The sequence below is a fragment of the Megalobrama amblycephala genome, linkage group LG1 (genome assembly GCF_018812025.1).
Source record: "Megalobrama amblycephala isolate DHTTF-2021 linkage group LG1, ASM1881202v1, whole genome shotgun sequence".
NCBI lineage: Eukaryota > Metazoa > Chordata > Actinopteri > Cypriniformes > Xenocyprididae > Megalobrama > Megalobrama amblycephala.
The window spans coordinates 42,861,731-42,880,895 of NC_063044.1; the positions used below are offsets into that span (position 1 = coordinate 42,861,731).

Sequence of the window (19,165 nt, forward strand, 5' to 3'; positions counted from 1 at the left end):
GTGTCAGTATTAAAGAAATAAACTCAGACAGTAAGGGTTGGGAAGGATTTTATTTGTACTTGGACAGTTCTGGACATCACTTAAAAACAAAATATAAACTGTTGAGATCTTGAGAATACACAAAAGCCTGTTGGAAGTACTGTCACAAAGCTGAAATTTTACAGTTGATGTTCTTATAAACCTGTTGCATTACTGTATTTGTTATTAAAAGTCATATCATGAATATCAGTTTGAGTTCTGTGTTACAAATTTGAATTTAAAACTATATACACACTATACTCCATAATGGAGGGTCAACAAAAACCGCTCAGCAATCAAAGACCCATTTTACCAAACAATATTCAAGGGTACAGTTCTTAAAAAAAACATTTTTTTCTTAGTTGGAAGACCATTTTTTAAAAAAAAATCTAAAGAACCTTTTGTGCAATAGAAAGGTTAAATGTTATTGGCATCAGTGCCAATAAAGAACCTGTATTTTGAAGAGCGCACCCTAACAAATAAGGTGAAAAATCGCTTTGGATCAGATAGCTGTATGATGGCAGGCACATGAGAGATGGCAGTCAATGCCAAGAAGCAGCTGGCAGATCGTTCAGGGCATCTGAGGCTGTGGTGTTTGGCACGAGGGTCCGCAGGCATCAAGGGACTGGGCCGGTACAGTGTCCATGATGTGCGTTTCTTCATAAAGACAGAAATGCAGATATCTGACCACAGTTTGCTGTTCTCGGGACTTTTAGGATCATAGATTATGACAATAATCACGCACAGGACATTGAGCACTTCTTGCATAATATCAAGTGAAATAATAAGACAAACTGAATTACCTCTTTCGCCCTTCGCATTCGTGTGAGAGTTGCTTTCGGCAGCGGGATGTTTTGCTGTGAAGTAGCCTTTTATACTGGTTGAGAAAACAATTAGTACATTTGTTTAAAAAAAAATACTTGTGGGTTTTAAAATGAAATTAAACAAAAAAAAAAAACACTCACTGCATTCTCCATAGCAAGACCCCCAAAATGATGATGATGATGATGATGAGCACCAGAAAGATGGAGAAGCCGACGGCGATGTGAAGTGATGATCGTGACGTGATCTTTAGAAGCTCAGTACTGTTTGCTTTGATAGTAAATGTAGAACATGTGTCATTATTTACAATGATTAAATTGTATGTTTTCCAAATTGTCTCAAGCCCAAAGCTATTTGAGCAGATAATTATTTGAGCACATCAATAATGTGCATTAAAAAGCTTTTGGTCAGTTATGAGATTAATCTTTTTTTTTTCTTTTTTTTTTTTTTTTTTACAACGATTAAAACTTTATCACATGAACATCTTTGTTTATGGCATCCTTTGCATTGAATTATATTTAAACAAATACAAAGACCACAACCTGACATAAAAAGTCAAGAGTTAAACTGTCCAACTAAATGAAACACTGATCATCATAATGGCGATCAAACATTTTCAATAAAACATCAACATCTAAACCTGTTAATTCCCGAAAACACATGTAGACGAAAGACAGAAATAAAATCATTCTGGTTTGTAACAAGAGAGATTTAATGTCTTTTCAGTTGATTTCAGCTAAGGCTGTGGCTGAAGGTCAGATGTAGTTCTTGTGTTTCTCCTTCCTTCAGTGATTCAATAATCAAACAATTCTCACTCAATTAATCACTTAATTATCCAATTAACTCTAAAACTGCTTCAGTGTTGCTTTTAACACCCTGCTGGTGGTTCCCATATGCACTGGGGAATTTACTGTGTAGTATGCAGCATTCACTCATAACCCTATTGTCTCATTGTATACTCTCATGTAACTGACATTTAATCAATGATCCACTCACTTTTTATAGTGAAGCTGACAGTTGAGCTCCACTTACTCCAGTCGCCGCTAAAGAAATCCACAGGTTTTGCTCTAACACGTGTATAGTAAACACCATCTCCACCGAGTCTGTCCCTGCTGATACTGAAGTTCCTGTAATTAATAGTAGCGCTGATGGACTGTAAAGAAAGAAAACACGTGTTGTTTATTTGTGAAATGAACTCCAAATGATTCCATCTTAATGGTTAAGAAAGCTCAAGTTTTACAAACTAATAGTTGGGAGAAGACACCTTGTTTGCGAGTTTGTCCCCCCAGATTTCCACTTGAAAGGAAGGCTTGGAAACATATTCATGACTGTGTTCAAGCCATATGAAAACTTCTTCTGTGTCTTCCATGTAAGTGGCAAGCTTTATATCAGGAGCTGGGATTTTGACTGCAAGGACAAACACAGATTAAATGGATGGACGAGATAGATAGATAGATAGATAGATAGATAGATAGATAGATAGATAGATAGATAGATAGATAGATAGATAGATAGATAGATAGATAGATAGATAGATAGATAGATAGATAGATAGATAGATAGATAGATAGATAGATAGATAGATAGACTTGCCAATTTTTAGCATGTCGATGACTTGTTCAATAACCTCATCTCTTAAGTATACTTCAAGCTTGTATCTTTCCATTATCCTCACATTCTCAAAAGTAAAGTCTTCTGGTCCTAGAGTAGCATGTTTACACTTTTTTTTCTCTGTCATTTGGCTAAACAGGAAAGAAAAAAACTGTCATTTCCAGTTCAACATCAAGACTTAGAGCTTGACTTAGAGCAAACATTGATTCACATTACATTCAAACACACTCTATAGTGACAAAAGCATTTTTTTAAATATTCAGTTAAATATTCCACACCCGTTTATAGTAAACAGCTATGTAGTTAAATACCAGAGTTTTGCAAATTCGACCTCCTTGTTGGATTCATCATTTAGCGAACAGGTGAGGTTGCTCTGTTTGAGGGTCAATATGGATGTGCAGGTCACTTCTTTCTCAGACCAATCTAAAATGAAACCAGAAGAGAAAAACATGATTTTTTTCTAGTCACCCTTAAGTCCTTGTTAGGGGCAGTTCACACAGAACATGTTTTTGCTGTTAAAAAGCAAGGTCTAGAGACCTGTTTTTTAAAATAATAGGTACGTATGTTTTTAACGCCGTCATGTGCAAGACGAGCGCAATGGTTAAAGACATCCCTCTAGCGCGTTAACATTGAAAATCAATGGGAAAGTAGTGCAGTGGAATGGAAAAACGCATTCTTTGTGAATGGCCCGTCAGTGTGCTTCAATGAAAACTAGCTTAAATGGGCCAAAAGCATCTCTTTAAGATCATATCATAAACCACTATACACAATCTAGATACATAGTCATTAGCCGTGTGCCCACCGTTCCACACCCGTAAGACAGTCGTTCATCTTCAGACACAAATTAAGATATTTTTGATTAAATCTGATGGCTCAGTGAGGCCTGCATAGGGAGCAAGATAATATAATAACACGTTCAGATACCCAGAAAGCTACTAAAGACATATTTAAAACAGTTCATGTGATTACAGTGGTTCAACCTTAATGTTACGAAGCGACAAGAATACTTTTTGTGCACCAAAAAAACATAATAAAGACTATCTTCAACAATTACTAGTGATGGGCATTTTCAAAACACTGCTTCATGAAGCTTTACGAATCTTTTGTTTTGAATCAGTGGTTCGGAGCGTGACTTTGAATTTTCTCTCAATGCAGGCCTCACTGGACCATTGGATTTCATCAAAAATATCTTAATTTGTGTTCTGAAGATGAACAAAGGTCTTACAGGTGTGGAACAACATGAGGGTGAGTAATTAATGACAGAAATTTTATTTTTGGATGAACTAACCCTTTAAGTTTTGTCATGCTGGCATTTGTGGAAACTTTTAAACCACGCGTGTAACAATTAGCCCCGCGTTAGGTTGTGTCCCGCTCACAACTCAATACCTGTTCAAGTCAGACTTTTTTAAACACTTTTCAAAGTAAGCGTAAGATCTCTATAGTGTCTAGCCTGCAGTTTAGCAATTAGACAGTCTCCATACAATGCCTTGATTATGCTTTAATCTCGGCTGGAGGATCTTGAATCAATCACAGAAAATCCCACCAGCAAAAAGAGTAGCTACAATAGTTTTTATAAAATAGGAGCATGGCGAATGTGACATGATTCATTATACAATTTTTCTACTATATAATTGGTTCTCCATATGTATATTTCAGCAAACCCAGATATGTATACTATGTATACATATGTAAACCCATATGTTTTCAGCAATTTCCATATGTATACTTCAGGTAAAAGCAAATCTGGATTTCTTAATTACTTCCGCTTATAGTCACGAGTTTATATATTTAGACAGCTGTCTAGTTTCATTTCCCTTTGTTATAGAACTCATGTTTAATGAGATAGTTTCATCCTTACATCTACAATACATTGTTAGTCTCGCGAGTATTAAGAATTCGTTTGTTCTAATGGAATGGAATTTTTGTTAAGCGTGTCAGAGGTTCTGGGTTCTAATCCACCCTCGTATTTCATTTCATTTTATTTTTCTCATTGAAATCAAATATGTAGCCTACATCAGTGATTGTATATCAATAGCAACTGCATTAGGCTAATTGACGTGCTCGTCTGTGTGAAGAAGACTGCGCGTGCACAAGCGCCTACTGTTGCGCCACTGGAAAACGGCAGCAACGGGCACTCAACATGATTTCAAAAATAACACATTCCAGCGCCCGGTCGCCTCTTATTTAACACACACACAAAAAATGAACTGCCAGTCAACTAGAGATATTTCTTTTGTTTTATGTAGCCTATCCGTGTCGCGATGTTTCAAAAAGAGGTGGGTGAAAATATTGACCCTGTCCCTGGCAAAAAGTGGCAAACACATGTCCCATCCGCAAATACCTCGTACAGTCTCAAATCTCACTTACCATCATCTCCACTCTCAGACAGAACCAATAAAGGACAGAAAACAACAAAAAGCATCCGTAAAACACTCGCCATCTCTCGTCCAGCAACAGGTATAGATCAGGACCGTCGCTATTGGGGTGAAAGGAGTTGGGGCTGTTCCGAGAACAGCTGATGTTAAATGTAAAGTGAAAGTGAGACTGAATTGACTTGCTGGAAAAAAAAAATTTGGGAAGGTCCCTTGATAAGTCCGCTGTCGTTCTCTGGGTGTTCACACATGTTCGGTTCGCTTGGTTCGGTCCGGACCAGTGATTATCCCGTCATAATTATCTGCTCAAATGCTTTGGTATACCACACAAAAAACAATAGAAAAACCACATTAGATGCCATATGTGGTTTTCTGTTGTTTTCTGTGATAATATTAAAGTATTTGAATTATGACAGGATAATCACAGCAATTTATTCTTCATAGCGCCATGATGCTTTGCGCAAATTATGGGTGTAACTTCCGTTAAGCTGTAAACAATCAGTGAAATTTCACTGATTGTTTCACTGATATTATTGCAGTAGCCTACTACCACAGGATTTTGTTGCACAGTAATATTGCTGTGATATTCTTGTTTTACAGTCATATTTCTGCAGCAAGTGACAATTAGTTTGCTGCAGAAATCTATTACATAGGCTACCTACTCTACAACAAAATGCTGTGGAAAGCGTCCCAAAAAACAACACAATACTACACAATTACCATGACAGTTTTGTGTGGTACTTTTGATGTTTAATACCACAGGACATTTTTGTAAGGGAAAAAAGAAAGAAAGAAAGAAAGAAAGAAAGAAAGAAAGAAAGAAAGAAAGAAAGAAAGAAAGAAAGAAAGAAAGAAAGAAAGAAAAAATAGTCCTGGTCCACTTAGCGTTTAGGGGCCATATTCACAAAACATTTTATCTTACCACTAAGAGTTCTCCTAAATAGCAGTAAAAGTTCTTAGCTAAGAGTTTTCTCTTAAAACCTATTCACAAATCTGCTGAGACCAACTTTTACTAAGGAATAGACAAGGAATTAAAACATACAATACAGTGGCAAGTATGTGTCACATACTTTTTCTTGCCACTGTATTTCAGACCTAGAGTAATAGTAATAGTAATTAGGTTTGAAATAAACATTGTACGTTTTAATCCCCTGGATCACACTACAAACATAATGATCTTATAGAACATGATGCATTGCTGTGTCTGTTATCCAATAATTGTGCACTTTTGGACACAGTGGCTGTTTTTTGTTTACATATTTTTAATGGACATTAATATAAGCCAACACTGAAAAAACAGTTTGCTGTCAAGCTGTTATGTTCTGTTATATATTTATTGTTCAACATTCACAATTTGTCTGTATGTGCTTAATTTAATTTTCATATGTTGGTATTAATTCAGTGTTTATAATGCTAATACTTGAACTTCATTGAATTTTAACCCAAACTGACTGGGTTTCTAGAGAGCAAAGGTTTTGTGAAAAAAAGTGGAAGACTTAAACACAAAGTCTGTAAAATAAACTGTTAAAAAGATTTGATGATCATTAGTGATATATATTATTCTGTGTTCTCATCATTCAGGTTGGATTTCAGCTTTAATGTTTTTTTTTTAAAAAAACAAAGCAGCTGATATTGCCATAGAAACTAGTGGACTGACGAGTCGCTTTCACCCCAAAATAGCGGAAGCGCAGGGCTGCTGCTGGCGCCGGTGTTTCAATGGAACTATTGAGTTTCACTTCTTGTCAGGTCTTGGCCACTTGAGCGCGTGCACGCGACAGGAAGTAAGTGCGCAAGACTGCCCCATGTCTTAAAAATGTGAGTGTGTCCGAGCATTAGCCTAGTAAATTAGTACATTAGTAAACATGGATCAGATTATATCCTCCTGAGACCCAGGAATAGACTTTTGTCCTCTGTAGTGGACATTATATTTTTATGAATTTCTCTGACATCATACATGCCACAGTTTTAAGTCTGGATGTCCTGTAAGGATCACATTCAGGGCTTTGCAATGTTTCACCATGACAACAACTTCTCCTAGGTCTTTAAAAATGACTGACATTAATTTAGTGATTAAATTTAGCACTCTTATGGAAATATGATAATATTTTTTAATTATCATTTAAATCAGATTTTTATTTTTATTACTCACCCTCATGCCATTCCACACCTGTAAGACCTTTGTTCATCTTCGGAAGACAAATTAAGATATTTTAGTTGAAATCCGATGGCTCCGTGAGGCCTTCATAGGGAGCAATGACATTTCCTCTCTCAAGATCCATTAATGTACTAAAAACATATTTAAATCAGTTCATGTGAGTACAGTGGCTCAATATTAATATTATATTATAATAATATTAAAGCGACGAGAATATAAACAACTATTCTCGAACGACTTATTTAGTGATGGCCAATTTCAAAACAATGCTTCAGGAAGCATCGGAGCACAAATGAATCAGTTTATTGAATCAGCGGTTCGAAGCGCCAAAGTCACGTGATTTCAGCCGTTGGCAGTTTGACACGCGATCCGAATCATGATTCGATACACTGATTCATTTATGCTCTGAAGCTTCCTGAAGCAGTGTTTTGAAATCGGCCATCACTAAATGAAGTCGTTATTGTTTTTTTGGCGCACCAAAAATATTCTCGTCGCTTTATAATATTAATATTGAACCACTGTACTCACATGAACTGATTTAAATATGTTTTTAGTAGGGGAGGCCGGGTATGGTTGTAACACTTTTTTCTTCAGCACCTAAAACTACCTTTTTTTTTAGGCTACAAGTCTGAAACTTTTAGGCAAAGTACCCACATTTGTCTACTACAAATGGCAACAATTTAAATGTATTCAACTATGTCACAGACTTTGTGAGATGATGAAAAATACAAGGTGGTCCTTTGTTAGAACCTACCCCACTACTGGGGTAGGTTGTAACACACACTGGGGTAAGTTGTAACAGGTAGACAAAATGCACAAAAACTAAGGGTACTCCAAGTGATATGCCACGACAACAGTTTTATTTTAAATGAATGGCTGCAACAATAAAATATGTGTGAATATGGGGAGTGTATGAGCATATTGTGTGTTTTTGTGCATGCACACGTGTACGTTTGTGTGTGCATGTCTGTACGTGCACATTCATATGGGTGTGTGTGTGTGTGTGTATGTGTGTGTGTGAGAGCAAATTAACATAAACATATTTACCCCCACTCCACAGAATGAACAAATGAAATGCATTCTTTATCAGTCACAATGGTGACAAGAACAAACAAATTAAATGCATTGTTAATCAGAGTCACAATGGTGACAAATAAAATTGGTCAGGCCTGGAGTGCATGCCTGGTGGGCCCAAAAGCTACATAAAACACACTTGACCCACACTTCTTTGGATCTTGAATTTCTGAATGGTTCCATGCAGACGACACAGAAATCTTCCTCTTCTGAAGAGGAGTTATCAGCCTTCACCCTTTTCCTGCAGGTTTTTTTACCTTCTTGTTTTTGCTTTTCTCACTCCCCAAGATTTTTTTTCTGATGTTTTTCCCTTTTCGACGCTCCTCCTCTTCCAATGCCAGCTTCACTGGTGTATCAGTGAGGATTTCTGAGCACCTCTTCTTCCTACCCCTACCTGTCTCTTTCCTTGGGCCTGCTTTTGGAAATGGCCTAATGAGTGGAGAGTGGTAAGGAGGAGAGGAGCCGGGTGGCAGGTGAGCTGGAGAGGAGCCGGGCGGCAGGTAAGAAGGAGAGGAGCCAGGTGGCAGGTGAGCTGGAGAGGAGCCGGGCGGCAGGTAAGAAGGAGAGGAGCCGGGTGGCAGGTGAGCTGGAGAGGAGCCGGGCGGCAGGTAAGAAGGAGAGGAGCCGGGCGGCAGGTGAGCTGGAGAGGAGCCGGGCGGCAGGTAAGGAGGAGAGGAGCCAGGTGGCAGGTGAGCTGGAGAGGAGCCAGGCAGCAGGTAAGGAGGAGAGGAACCAGGCGGCAGGTGAGATGGAGAGGAGTTCTGTTGAAGAGCCTCAGATGGATCAGGACGATCTGTGACTTGAGAAGGCGCAAAGTCACAGTCCTGAAAAATTTAACAATTGTATGGCCATATGCCTGTACACTGGAAGCCGGCCTGTATGTTTTTCTGTGTTGCGGCTGTAGGCAGGGTGATCCTCACAATGCCTGGAATGTCGTAAATACTCATAGTTTTACCTGGATTTCCCCTCATCCAGTCATCGCTCGCCGAATTCACCATCCTTTTAAACGGACCAAACACACTACGATCAAGTGGTTGGAGTTTATGGCTGCAATGTGGTGGGAACGTAAGTAGTACAATTCCATGGCCTTTGCAAAAATCCACAGCTCTCACAGAGATGTGGGAAGAGTGGTTATCAAGCAGGAGCAACACCTTTCTTTCTGGACTGACCTTTGTATGCTTCACAAAGTGAACGAAGAATGATAGGAAATCCTCTTCCTGCATCCAGCCTGATGAGTTAGCACTTCCTGCACTCCCCAATGGCCCGCTCTGAACAAAGTGATCGTTAAAATTCTTACGAGGGAACACAAAGAATGGAGGAATGGTATTCCCCAGAGCTTGCACAGCATATGCTACTGAAACAAGTGTGCCCCTCTCCCCTGACGTCATGGCACCAACCTGCTTCATTCCCCGACTCGGGATGGTGCCTGGACAGTTGTCACGCCGGTTTCGTCGACATTCCATATGTCACTGCCATCAAACCCATTTTTATCAATCACCTCCCCCAGTCGACTGAAGAAGAGTTCCACATTAGCACGATTAAAACTGGTAGCTCTTGAAAGGCTAGTTGCCTGTGGACTCCTCACTGAAAGTCTGGGGTTCCGCTTCATAAACGAGCTAAACCAATCAGGCCCGCCATTTTCTTCTCATCCCAGGTTTGTGGATGCTGTATGCTGAATTCCACCGCGAGTTGATAGGCAAACTTTCTGACCTAAAAGAAATCATAACATGATGTCTGAGTAGGGACACACATTTTTTAGAAATTGTCTAAATGTATGTGTTGGTATTTATTTAACTTTTACCTGATTTTAAATATTTTATTCATCATTCACAAACATAAATTGAGTTTGCATGAAAGGTCTAATACACATTGAGAGGTCTTGAATCTTGCCTTTTCTACCCTGTTCTCAAGACGGTTATCCATCATGCTCACCTCACGTGGAGTTAGCCCATAGTATATATCGGCTGCCTGGCTTATATACTGTGACAAAGTTTCCTCCTGCTCCCTGGTGAAGACCTGGTGAGGACTGTAGTATCCTACACGAGGAAGGTCCCTCGATCCCTGGTCTTTCAGTTCTTTATATTTCTGCCAATATCTGTTCAAGGTTACATGGCAGATTCCATGGGATTTTGCCACTGCCCTAACAGACTTTCCTTTCCTAACTTCCTCTGCTGCTCTTTTTAAAAGACTGGCATCGACTCCATGATCTGTTTTTCTCACCCAAGTTCTAGGCATTCTGTAAAATTATTAAAAATCACAAAAATTTTCTTAGTTGTATATAAGGGGATGGTTGTAACACTTTTAAAACACGTGTTACAACCTACCCCGCCACTGTCACCCATTGTTTAGCTAGCTGTATTAGCATGGTGCTTTGAAATTGGCAGGAGGTTGAAACACGATTCTTTACTAGAGAAACTACAGTTTGACCTGATATAACTCATACAACATTATCTACAATGGCAGAAGTACTAAACAAAATATTATCTTGGTTTCTTACCTCAGAATTAGATTTTCTGCTGTAGCTTCAGGAGAGATAGCAAAACAGACTGGAAAACCTCCATGTGGGATCGTAAAGGAAGCCTGATGAGACTGAAACTGTCACATGACTCCTATCTTATCCCTGATTCGTGGAATTGGTAGTGTTACAACTCTCCCCGTGTTACAACTATACCCGGTCTCCCCTACCTTTATGGATCTTGAGAGAGGAAGTGTCATTGCTCCCTATGAAGGCCTCACGGAGCCATCGGATTTCAACTAAAATATCTTAATTGGTGTTCCGAAGATTAGCGAAGGACTTACTGGTGTGGAACGGCATGAGGGTAAGAAATAAATGACAGAATTTTCATTTTTGGGTGAACTAACCCTTTAAATCAAAAGTCGCTGCCCAAGTACTGTTCCAATTCAAAGTTTGCATCTAGCAAGTATAGTTTAAATCCTCGGATGTGTTCTTGATCTGCCCCTTTTATCCAGGATGCATTGAGAGGTGACTTGTGCGGACTTGAGACAGCCAGGTATCCCAGAATACATCTCGCACTAATCAGTAAGCGTCAATAGCAAAGAAGAAAAGACATTTTCGGAGTTGCGAGATCCGGGCGATCATCATTAAAACATTTAACAAAAAGAGACAGGGTTGTGTTTTATGTTATATTTTATTTTATTTCACATATTGTCTGAACCATATATGAATATGTTTATTTATTTTAAACGAGGAGGCAATGATTGGTTTGTGTGATAAATCCCGCTTATTGTTTACATGTGTGTTCTGTGCATCAGTCTGAATAAAATGATGCCTTCAATGGGAGGAAATTTGGAATAATTAAAAAGTACAGCTCACCCACTTACATATCACCCTAACCTGATGAGACTGACTTGGTTTTAATAAATAGAACATTAATTATATTGTCAATGTAAATATACAAAATAGAATAGTATTTGTTTTGTTTTTTTGATGTAATATAATGTTTATTTAACGGGAATAACGGGCACGAATTTACATTTGATTTATAAATAAACAAAAAACTGTGAGGACTTTCCCTCCTTAGGACCACTGCACGCCACTGCGCCTCTGCTGGCTAAGCGCAGTACGGGCCGCTGAGCGGCTGGTAGCTGCTGTCTGATGAGATTGGAGCTCTAGTCTGGAGTTTTTTTGTCTACTGAAACTTCTTGGAAAGATATTTTCGCAGTGTTTCATAAGCAGAATAATCAAAAAGCACATTAAATAATAGCACAACCCACCGAAGAGATGTAATCTATTCCTCACAGCCTCGCTTTCATGACGCTGCTGTGAATAAGGCCTATAGTCTGATTCATGAACAAATGACTCTTATGACTCATTTATCTTAATGACTCAAGAATCAGTCTAAAAACCTCTGAGATTTGAATCACCAAATTACTCTCTCATTCATTAAATCACTCACTGAAATACATCAGTACTGAAATACATGTTTTATTATACATTCAGAAGTTTTGTTGTGTTAAATTATATATAAAAAAACACATGTGTTATCAAACTGTAATTATTTAGTATATACACTGCCCTCCAAAAGTTTGGAAACACCCCTGGCAAAGTGTGGTTTTGGACGATATCAGCATAAATCCTTATCATTTTTGGTGCAAATACATTACAGTAACTTGACATTATCATTTAAGACCAGCAATAATAATTTTCATTTTGATTACATAATAATGGCAATATATACATGTCAAAGTCTGACATGCCTCTTTGCCAGCTGTGATGCCTGGTTACTGGTTTAAACTTGGCCAAGGTTTGTAAAAGATTTTTGGGTCAGCACACCTTAATAGCTTCAACAACTGATTGCCAATCAAGTTTAGAATACAATGAACCAATTAGAACCCATTTTAGGTCAGATAGCTGCTAATGGAGGATAGTGCAACAACGTGCAGTAAGACAGAAGCAAATGTTTTGTAGGCTACAACAAAACAGGTTAGACATTGAACTTTAGCATACAAACATATATGATCCCTGCAAGGTGTTTTGCATGCATCCGGTCTCTCTCAGGTCCCGTGATACAGTAAGCTGTCATTCTCTGAGTGTGTCTGTAGGTGTCGCTGTAGGTCCATTCTCCTCTGGAAGCCGAGCGAGCAGTGCGGGCAGCTGAAGGGCTGGTAGCTGCTGTGCTTCCTGCTGTGTGTGATCAGATTGGAGCTCTGACTGAACGCTTTACCGCACACCACGCACACATGAGGCTTCTCACCTGAGAGATGACAGCGATCACAATCACATTAGCACTGTCTACTTTAGACACAGGCAGCTAATCGCTAACAACATCTGGTGGATAACGAGAGGCGATGCGATGCGATAAGATCCAGCGAAAAGAAATGTGTCTGTCCACACCAGACGCGACAAAATCAATCAAAAAAATCACAGCCAATCAGAAGCGTGTGTGGGCGGGCTCTCACTCACTCTCTCTCTCTGAAAAATACTGCATTCACAACGAAACTGTTAAGTAGGTAAATAATCAATTTCATACATATTAGACTATTTTAACATTATTACTGAGTGTCAACAATCTTTGTCGTAAAATACGTTTGTTTGTTCACATTGTGTTCACAGTTTGAACGGTTTTGTTTCCTTTAATTCATTTTCAAGATCTGAGGTGAATTATTGCCTTTGTAACGCAAAATGATACTCAAACTCAGAAAATATATTCTTTTGACATTAAATTAAGCACACTATCAGTAGCCTGTCGTTAGACCCAGGTGAAAAAATACTATTTATAGTAAATACTATAGTGTTTTTGAACCATAGTAAATTGTAGTATACTGTAGGGGAGAGTGGGGTAAGATGGGCCAGTGGGTAACTTCACCCACCCCTTGTATCTTGGCAACCGTACCATTTTATTGACATGTGACCATATATTTTAGAAGCACCCGTCATTTCTGCCAGACTGTGAAAAGGAGACGCACACGGGAGGAGTGGAAGTCACTTATTTACTTTAAAAACTGCTTTTGGCTTGTCAAAGTAAAATTTTAACATAACAGATGTAATGGCTGTTTCATCAAAGCAAATTTGTCCAGGTCTAAAAATATTTGTGATGCATACTGGTGATTTAGCAACGTATAAAACCATACAATTAATTTAGCTAAATATTATTCTGAATTGGTAAGCTAACTAGCTTTTCCTAAAATGGCAGGTATGGGGCAAAGTGAGCCAAATGCTGTGGGGTAAATTGAGCCAGCGTTTTAACTTACCCCACCATAAGGCACTGAATTAAATATGAATTAAATCTGGTGCCATTTAAATGTAATATTACGCAACTGGTTTATTTTATCTTTATTTTCGAGTTTATTTGATAGAAACAGTGTACAAGTACACCAAATCCTTCTCTGATTCAAACCAGAGGATGTTTAATCATATATATCTTTCCACCTGTAGTCTCTAATGGCCTAACATGTTCGACGTTGCAGAAAAACTACCATGTCAAGAACCTTTTGACTAAAATGTTTATTAGTTTCAGTGACATTTATTCATTCTTAGTTTTTGTTTAATTTTACTCAACAAACTCTATTTAATCTGTTTATGGGAAGGTTACAACTTTGATGTTCAACATATTGTTTCAGAAATGCAAACAATTAAACATACTGAAATTTCAACTTCATTTGGTTGGTTTTATGTTCTTAAATTTAGCTTTAAAAAAAGAAATATTTGTAAAATATTTTTACGAAGAATATTTGTAAAAGGAAATTTGATTATTAAATTATTTTTTAAACTAGGTATATTATTTTTCAAATTTCACATGGGATGATTCAGATTCAGTTAGATAGTCAGTTTACACCCACCTACTGACTCGGCTCAACTTACCCCTAACCTGGGGTAAATTGAGCCAGAGGATCACTTTTTTAATAGGAGCCATATTTTTAGAACCCTTTGTCATAGATGTATTCTGATCATTTAAAATAATAGGAAACAGCCTGAAATTACTTTAAATACTTTAATTTTACTTCTGTCTCATTTTCCCTTATCTTGAGGACCACATAAATAAAAAATGGTTCATCTTACCCCACTCTCCCCTATATGTTAACTCTTTGTTAATGAATGCTACAGCATACTTTAGTATTAACTATAGTGAACTGATAAATTGTAATAAATACTGTAGTATACTTTAGTTTTTACTACAGTAAACTGTAGTGTATTGTAATATACCCAATAGTTGTAGAAAACTTAGTACAGTAGGCTACAGTATTAGGTAAAGTAATTTGTTTATATTACTATAGTTGTTATATTACCACAGAAACAATAGAATTAGCCTACCACAACAAATAAATTCAAGTACTTTACTATAGTATGATTCGAAAACACTATTGTATTTACTCTAAATTACTATGGTATTTTTTCACCTGGGGACTATATCGTCATCATAGGTTGTTCCAGCCGCGACGTCACAGAAATAGAAAGCATTAAATAGCGTCGCGTCTGGTTAGGACATGACGTGAACAATATTTCGTTAAAAAGAAAATGTTTTTTTACCAGTGTGTATAAACGTATGTTTCTTCATATCAGATTTCTGGTGGAATCTCTTTCCGCAGTAGGGACACGGGAACGGCCGAGTGTCTGAGTGAATGAGCAGGTGTGTGGATAGAGTCGATGACCTCTTAAACACCTTCCCACAAACCTTACAGCCAAAACTCCGCTCCTGAAACACACATAAACAAGCATAAACACAGCTGCTTCTCATAATATGCAGTAGCCTAGGCTATAGGTCTATATTTTTTTCTGTATGAATGATATATGGATGACCTACTACATCTTAGTACTCATTATTAGATTGGACTTCCAAGATTTCAGATGTACAAAAAAAAAAAAAAAGATTAAAAATAATTTTTATTTAACTAGATGCCACTCACTGAATTAAACATGTATGCGGCACACGACTTCATGTACTTTAAAAAAGTACATTTTCTATTTTAATTTTAAATTTATTTAAATAGGCCTATAAATATCAAATAGTTCTAATTCGTTTAAGTTAAAAAGTGAATGACAAAATGTTTCCTGGATAACTAGCTGAAATAAAATAAGTTGAAGTTTTGTGTATTCCATTTTATTTCAGTTAATGTTTATTTTATTAGTTAACTATAATAACCCTTGTACAAAGCCAGGGTTCAGTACTTACCCTCACCCTGAGTATTCCTGTAGGTCTGTACCCATAGTGCTGCTGGGCGTGGCTCGTGGTGCCGCCCAGTGGGAGAGCAGCCTTGTTGACGTGTGACTTGCACAAGTGAGATGTCAAACCCGCAGCAGAGGACAGGAGCTACAGAAGACATATTAATATTAATATCACACAATATCACCAGCAAGGGAAATTACATTGTGTTTCACATTGTTCTGATGTGTTTTTGAGCAGTCATGTGTGATCATATGCAAACATTTTGGAAATGTTCCAAAACCACACAAAAACCACATGTGATTTTGTGCAAATTGCAAATGTGTGAAAATCATGTCAGGTGATCAGATCAGGACTAGAGCGTCATCAAATCGGACCTATCTTATGAGAAAATAATTTTCTATACATAAATCTTTATATTTTATTCTATTGTTTATTTATTTGCTTTATAAAATGTAATTTAGTGTTCTAGCAATACTTTCTTTCTCAGATTTAATCCCTTCTGCTTGTATATTTTTTCATTTGTAAGCCACTTTCGAATAAAGCTTCTGCTGAATAAATGAATATTTCAGCTGAGGTCCAATTTACCCCTTAGAAAATGCTAACTTTTGAAAATGGGTTTCAAAGTGCACTTTTTGGTACATTGGTATGACAACGATGTACTAAAAACAGAACATTTTTCCTTTGCATTTTTTTAAAAAGTTTTGCATACAGACAATAACATTGTCAAAATGATCCTTGTTCACACGGATGTGCAAAAAATGACTAAAAGCGCTGTATTCTGCTGCCAGCCAGTAGATGGCGATGTCACTTTGTAAAGAAACACTACGTGCCTATAGACTGAACATGTAATGCGCATGCGCATGACTTCACCGTTTTCACAAATTTACATTTTTGTAGTTTTCACAGACAAAAACGGTAACGTTTTCAAAAACGTGCACTTTGAAACCTGCTTTTAGGCCCCCCTGTTGTGTTAATGAACAGCCAAAACACATATAAAGTTTTCCGTTTTAAGTTGAAAATGGTGTTGTTTCAACGTCTGCTTTAGAAAAGATACCGTTATCGTCTCCGTAAACTACAAAACACAAAATTGTGATTAATGTGATGTTATATGTATTACGTGTTCAGTCTATAGGTGTTTCTTTACAAAGTGACATCGCCATCTACTGGCCTGGTATGAATAATACAGTGCTTTTAGTCGTTTTCGTGGATCCGTGTGAACGAGGATCGTCTTGACAACGTTGTCTTCTATACGTAAAACTTTTCAAAAACGCAAAGGAAAAACTTTTCCGTTTTATAGTACATTGTCATGTAAACGTACACTAAATGCCTTTGTTCATTTGTTCTCTGCTGACGAGCTGATGATTTCCGTCAGGTGTGGACACATAAAGGACACATACTCATGTGCAGGACCAGGACTGAGCTCCTCACCTTCTCACAGAGCGGACACTCACACAGCGGCGTCTGGACATTGGTCAGCTGATGGTGACTGAGTAAAGCCTGAATCAGACGCTCAAGATCGGTCTGACTCTCCACCGCAGCAGAAGGCGACAGGTCAGACGAATAAACACCAGGCTGCTTCACTGCTATCACACATAATAGAACATTATGTATATTTTCTTCTTAGCATGCAGTAATGATGACTGATGACTTTTCCTTGAATTTACACCGTATGACCAGCAGGTGCTGCCAGATTTTCTGATTCAGAGTTATGAAAAGCTTAGGGACCTATTTTAACGATCTAAGCACATGGTCTAAAGTGCACGGCGCAAGTTTCCGAATCCTCTTTTGATAGTTTAACAGCAGGAAAAATGGTTGACCCACCCGGCACATGGCCTAAAAGGGTTGTCCCTAGTCTCTTAATGAGTAATGGGTGTGTTTTGGGCGTAACATGCAATAAACCAGTCAGAGTCTCATCTCCCATTCCCTTTAAAAGCCAGTTGTGCTTGCGCAATGGCGAATTTGCTATTTACTAGGTGGAAATTGCAATCGGAAAAACTGAATGCTTCTTTAGTGAGGAAACGGATCTGCTTCTGCGCAAGGTTAAAGCGTGTGAGTAGACCATCTGCGGGACAAGCCGGATTCCACCAAAGCATTTTTATCCACACAATAATAATCTTTTACATGGTAATCCTTTTATTTTTAATTGTTGGCATGTTTGTGTGCTACTGCGTGTTCTGCACACGGATGTAGGTGCGTATTACTAACGCGTCCTTTAAATAACAACAACAACAACAACAACAACAAAAAATGCAGCACCGTTGACTTTAGACCAGGTTTCAGTTGGTCAATGGCGCAGTCTATTTCTATTGTCTCAAAATAGCAACACGCCAACAGTGCACCTGAACACACCTCGTTTTCAGACCAGCACGCCCATGGGCGCACAAATGGGTGCAAATGCATTTGCTATTTGAACAACGTTGCACAGGATGTGAAAATGATTACTGCGTCGGCCTGAAACTAGCAAAAAACACTTGCGATGAGCCTGGCGCCACATGCTGGACGCGTCGAAGTAAAGCCATTTGTTTTTCATGTCAGATGTAGCGCAAATGCTTGGAGTACATCAGAAGTAGAACATTAGTTTACTGTGTGGAATTTGTCATGTCGCAATCCTTGGCGTTGGGCCGCTTGCATTCAGTCTAGACATGGTGTCATTTATTCACAATAGAATAGAATAGTTGGTGGTAGGGTATTTAGTTAGGCTAATGGAAAAAGAGCATAATGACTCATTCAAGTTCTAGATTTTATCAACTCAAGGGAGTCGTTTATGGGAGTTTTGTTCTAGTTAAGTTCTCATGAGCTGCGAGTGCTCATGTTCTCATGAATAAGGTTGTAATTCAGACCCTATTTTCTATATGAGTGTCTTTAGGTGTCACGAGAAACCTCCCACAATGCAAGTATTTAATATCGTGCTTAGTCCTAGACAATATTCCAGTCCCTATACTGGTGTTAAACTGTTCTTTGTGTACCTTCTGTGGGTTTAGCTCCAGCTCCATCAGTGCTGTTATCGGTCCAGCTGCTGTCGTTGGATGTACAGGGCAGCAGCTCCAGAGCCTGTGAGCGACTGCTGGACGCCCATCTGTCATGATGCTGAGAGTGGGCGGGGCGTGTGGAGTGATGTCCCGCCCTCTTGCTTTTCACTAAAAACGATCGAGGCATTTCAGATTACAATCTGAAATGAAAGAACAAGAAATCCCAAATGTTTTAGTAAGTTAATTAGTTCAGTATAATATAATAGAACACATTATAATATAGGCCTAGTATACATTTAATCATTATATTATATAATAATTAGATAAATTAAGGTAAATACTTTAAAAATATCATAGGAAATATATGAATATATAATATTAATATACAGAAATTATTCATAGTATTAAACATAATATACATTTATTCAAAATATAATCTTTTAATCAATATCAGTACAGTTATTTTGATTAATTATCCACATTAGAAGAGAAATGAACCAATAAATGAAGGTAAATACA

General features: G+C 38.0%; 2 protein-coding genes across 4 annotated transcripts; both read right to left on the reverse strand.

Moving 5' to 3' along the window:
* Positions 1-31: 31 nt before the first annotated feature.
* LOC125270406 (interleukin-7 receptor subunit alpha-like) lies at positions 32-5,262 on the reverse strand. 2 transcript variants are annotated; one of them, XM_048193969.1, is made up of 8 exons: positions 4,819-5,257; positions 2,763-2,874; positions 2,434-2,582; positions 2,105-2,247; positions 1,837-1,993; positions 984-1,110; positions 822-895; positions 32-675 (listed from the first exon to the last, which is right to left on the reverse strand). In XM_048193969.1, the coding sequence occupies exons 1-8, from the start codon at positions 4,889-4,891 to the stop codon at positions 590-592; spliced, it is 921 nt and encodes a 306-aa protein (XP_048049926.1). In that variant the 5' UTR covers positions 4,892-5,257; the 3' UTR covers positions 32-589. The 2 variants fall into 2 exon arrangements, with proteins under 2 accessions (XP_048049926.1, XP_048049935.1); XM_048193978.1 differs by having other exon boundaries at positions 600-727; positions 4,819-5,262.
* A 7,055-nt stretch (positions 5,263-12,317) lies between these two features.
* LOC125270423 (zinc finger protein Gfi-1b-like) lies at positions 12,318-18,833 on the reverse strand. Of its 2 annotated transcripts, none has more exons than XM_048194016.1 (5): positions 18,644-18,833; positions 17,106-17,257; positions 15,684-15,821; positions 15,041-15,206; positions 12,318-12,767 (listed from the first exon to the last, which is right to left on the reverse strand). In XM_048194016.1, exons 1-5 carry the CDS (start codon positions 18,831-18,833, stop codon positions 12,568-12,570), a joined length of 846 nt encoding a protein of 281 aa, XP_048049973.1. In that variant the 3' UTR covers positions 12,318-12,567. The 2 variants fall into 2 exon arrangements, with proteins under 2 accessions (XP_048049973.1, XP_048049962.1); XM_048194005.1 differs by having other exon boundaries at positions 17,106-17,260.
* Positions 18,834-19,165: the final 332 nt, after the last annotated feature.